Source organism: Arachis ipaensis, chromosome B05, assembly GCF_000816755.2.
Source record: "Arachis ipaensis cultivar K30076 chromosome B05, Araip1.1, whole genome shotgun sequence".
Lineage (NCBI taxonomy): Eukaryota > Viridiplantae > Streptophyta > Magnoliopsida > Fabales > Fabaceae > Arachis > Arachis ipaensis.
The window spans coordinates 116919856-116924418 of record NC_029789.2 but is presented as its reverse complement, the minus strand read 5'-3'; the positions used below and the strand labels follow the sequence as shown (position 1 = coordinate 116924418).

The window sequence follows — 4563 nt, the reverse complement described above, 5'->3', positions numbered from 1 at the left end:
CTTTCTAATATAAAATTTTAAAATAAAAAATCTGATTCTCAAATTTATAATTTCTTTTTAAAAAATTTACAAATCTAATTCTTAAATTTATAGTATCTATACATAAAAAAATCGCAAAGGCTATGGTATGAATTGAAGGGAACATCCAGAGGTGTGGATGCTATGTGCATGTATCCGTTGCACGACACCTGTGGTGTTAGGTGGATTTGGACAATCAATACAAACAAAATATTCCTGACACAAGATGAAAAGAGAGAAACTTTTCAGATGTGGGTCGTATAGGAGTGCAGAGAATTAGTTGTTAAGTATCATTGGTAATGGAAGGATGATGTTAAACAATTTTTTGAGAGAACATAGTTGGTGGGCCAATAAAATTTTCCGGCAGTATTGGACTATGCAAGTTGGGCCTTATTGTTGAGTGAAGGATTGTCCTGTGTTGGCCTTTGTTTAAATGAGACAATAGCCCAAGTGGAACTTATTATGCGGATCCAGTACCAAAGAACAATTTAAATAGGACGAAAACGTTAGGGACAAAAATGATACATAAAAATAAATTTTAATTTTATTCTTCAATAATATCAATTTTTTACTATACATAGTATTCAATTATTTTTTAATCACATCTAAGTAAATTACACTTAATCATATTACTTTCATTTTAAATAAATTATTTTTTTTTATAATTTTACTCTTAAAGATTTTTAGCTATCATGAAATATTTGTAGAATGACTAATATATAAAGTTGTAAAAAGAAACATATATATATAATAAAATATAAATTATACCTTTTTCTCTAATGTATCAAAATTCTTTAAAATTATAAAAAAATAAATTTTTTTAAAATGAAAGTAATGTGATTAAGTGTAATTTATTTAGATGTAATTAAAAAATAATTGAATACTATGTACAGTAAAAAAATAATATTATTGAAAGATAAATTTAAATTAAACTTTTTATATATTATTTTTGTCCCTAACGTTTTTGTCCTATTTAAATCTCTAACGTTTCAAAATTGTCTCAATTTTGTCTCGCCATCAATTCTGTTAATTTAAAATGAAAGTAATATGATTAAGTGTAATTTACTTAGCTGTGATTAAAAAATAATTGAATACTATATATAGTAAAAAATTAATATTATTGAAAGATAAAATTAAAATTTATTTTTATGTATTATTTTTGTCCCTAACGTTTTCGTTCTATTTAAATTGTTCTTTGGTAGTGGATCCGCATAATAAGTTCCACTTGGACTACTATCTCATTTAAACAAAGGCCAACACAAAACAATACTTCACTCAACAATAAGGCCCAACTTACATAGCCCAACACTATCGAAAAATTTCATTGGTCCACCAACTATATTCTCCCAAAAAATTATTTAACATCGTCCTTCCATTACCAATGACACTTAATAACTAATCCTCTCCACCCTTATATGACCTACATCTGAAAAGCTCCTTTCTTTTTATCTTGTGTCAGTTGTTTGTACTGATTGTCCAAGTCCATCTAATACCACAGGTGTCGTGTAACAGATACATGCACATGGCATCCACACTTCTAGATGTTCCCTTCAATCCATATTATAGCCTTTACCAAAAAAAAATGCATCAATTTTTTATATTATTAAAAAATACCATCTAAATTATAACCCATCAAATAAAAAATGATAAGTAATGGAAATAGATTCTTTCAATTTTCTTTTTTAACAATTAAAGGAGTAAAGTATGATCTTTCACCATTAATTTTATAAGTGGGACAAAAATTAAATATAAAAGAGAGAATAATAAGGTAGCGTTTGTTTTTGGGGCAGGACACGGAGACATGGACAACACTTGTTTAAAAAGTGTTTGGAAGCAGAGACATGGACAGTGGACATATTGTCTTCGAGACGGTTTTTTATACTTTTGTGTCCACTCTTTCACGAAGGACAATGATAGACACGGAATTTGAAAGAGTGGACACGGACAATTTTATAAATTTTGTTTTTCTTTTTTTCCACTATTACCCCTTCTTATTTTTCCTATTGCGTTGTTCAGAGATACTTTTTTCTTTCTATTCTTCCTCTATCTCTTTCTTTTCCAGGTACTCTCTCCTTTCCGTAGAATTTTTTCTTGGGGGTAGATAATTCTTTTCTTTTTATCGTTTTACTTCAATACCATTTTAACCTTATATTATATTATTTGCTTTGTAATAAAAATAATAACAAAAATAATTAATCTTAAAACTTTTAAAAGATAAATATTAGCAATATATTTTTTATTAAAATTTTTTGCCTTTTCAAATATTTTTTTTAAGTTCCGTCTGTACTCTTACGTACTCTCATTATTTATTAAATTAATTTGTATTGATGTAGAAAATTTGGAATCACATGACTATTTTAGTCATTTCATATAATATTTTAGTCTTGGCCATGTGTATTCAAACATAATACTAGACATTACATTAGTGTCACACAAAAGATAATTTTTAGTGTTTCCGTCCTATTGTCTCCGTTTTAGTGTCATATTTTGTTATATCTCTAAAAATAAATACAGACTAAAGGATTAGAAATCGTACTTTACACTCTCAATTTTTTTAACAATTGAGAGAATCCATTGGCGAGAGTAACTCTTTACTTAATCTTTTTATTAATTTTCTCATTTTAGAGACTATGGAACACCTTAGACGGTGCTTCACACGCTAGTCCCCCTTTTCCTTTTTTTTTTTGAAACGCTGGGAGCTTCTCCTACCTCTCACCATTCATTGCTCTTCTCTCAATCTAACCTTCCGTCTAACTGTCACGTCGTTCCGTCTCTCTATTTTGCGGCGGTCTCATTCTCTCTCCACCGCCCGTCCACTTTATTCTCCCTTCCGGCGACGAGGGTTTGTGTTGCTCCTTCCCCATATAAACCCTATTGGTGAGTTCTTCCCCCCTGTTACATGTGTAACCTTCTTGTTTGTTGATTTGGTTCTGATTGATTGTGTTATGGTTGCTCAAGAAATTTTGATTTAAGGAACGAGAGCCAGGATTTTGAACTTTTCTTCTGTTCCAAATTTCGAATTGACTTGACAATTTCATCTTGGGTTTAGGTTCACTGGGTCCTGAGGTGATGATGCAATGTAATGAATATTATTTTGAAATATTCTGACTTTTAAGTTGCGATTTGATAGCCTAATATTATTTTGAGTAAATACTCTTTGCGGTCCTGACCTCTTGCTCGAATCACAAATCGCCACTCCACAATTCGAAAACCCCTAATTGGTTCTTAAGCATCCAAGTAATTGCTTTAAACAGCCTTCTGTTACCAGTCTAAGCGGCCGCTTACCTGGATGGTTAGGGACTGATTAGGGGTTTTTGGAATTGTGGAGGGGCGCTTTTACTCTATTATTTTTTCTTGGAAAGTGATCAATGTAAATTGTCAGTTCTATTGTTACCTGATTAATGTAATGATGACACGGGTTCAAACCCTATAACCATTAAGGTATTATAGATCTTTAGATGTGTTCCTGGATACCTTTCATGTTCATTAACTCTAGGCATATGACATCGCTAATATTCTGGTCCACTTAAGTGTTAACTGTAATTCTCAGTGTAAATTGTCAATCCTTTGTGTATTGCAGCTCTAAGACTGATTTTAGGTGTTATATTTAAAGGCTGACCACTAAAATGAGCTTTGCTGCATCGTCAGTTGGTTCCGGTAAGTTCTTTTAAGCAGTCAGCACCTCTAGCTGGATTATGCCTACCATTTTTGGGTTTAATTTATCTATTAGGAAGTTTTCATTTCGCTATTTGACTCTTCATTGGCTGGATGATTGGCTTTTAAGTTTTAACAGCTATGGAGTTGTAGGAGGGTACTGATCGCATTTTACTTTCTTTTTGCTGTTATCTTCAGTTTACTCTTTATGGGTTTATTTCAGGTGCTAGATCTACTAGAAGAGCATTCGAGTTTGGTAGAACCTATGTTGTCAGGCCTAAAGGTAAACACCAAGCAACTATAGTGTGGTTGCATGGCCTTGGCGATAACGGCTCCAGGTGAAATATCACTTATATTGCTTTTTTTTTACATGTTTAAATTGTAATTATCATCTACCTCTTGACTCAGACTGTATTAGTGCATTCTTACTTTGGATTTGTTGGATGGGTTTGTAAAAGTATTTCAAAACCTGTCTTAATCTAATAGTTATGCTGAAAATATAGATATTAAATTTTCTTTTGTGTTAGTCCCATTTTCTCATTCTCGTAATATATTAGTAGAATAGCAGTTTGATTGTTTTAAATTTCCCTTTCTGACTATTGACGTCTGAAGCTTGTTTAAATGTCTGACCTCTGTATCCTGTGTCACTTTCTTCAGCAAATTTGAATCTGTTTCCTTCTTTGGTCGTTTTTTATGATCTTGAGTTTAGATATCTAGACTTGTCAAGTTAGAAGACTTCAGAAATTCCAGGCCTGGTTGAGTGCATGGAACTTTGGTAGTACATTTGTATTTATTCAAACTGTTTCGTTCCTCTGTTCATTATGCACGTTCAACCTTCACAGTATTTTGAATAACTATTGTAAGAACAAACTTTTTTCCCAAAAGTCATCA

At 31.5% G+C, this 4563-nt stretch overlaps 1 protein-coding gene across 1 annotated transcript in view; it reads left to right on the top strand.

Moving 5' to 3' along the window:
* Positions 2667-4563, top strand: part of LOC107643881 (acyl-protein thioesterase 2) — an 8967-nt gene continuing 7070 nt past the window's right edge. The window contains exons 1-3 of the mRNA XM_016347629.2: positions 2667-2895; positions 3599-3675; positions 3896-4010. Of these exons, the coding sequence (XP_016203115.1) occupies positions 3645-3675; positions 3896-4010 (146 nt within the window). The 5' untranslated portion in view covers positions 2667-2895; positions 3599-3644. The remainder of the gene's footprint in view (positions 2896-3598; positions 3676-3895; positions 4011-4563) is intronic.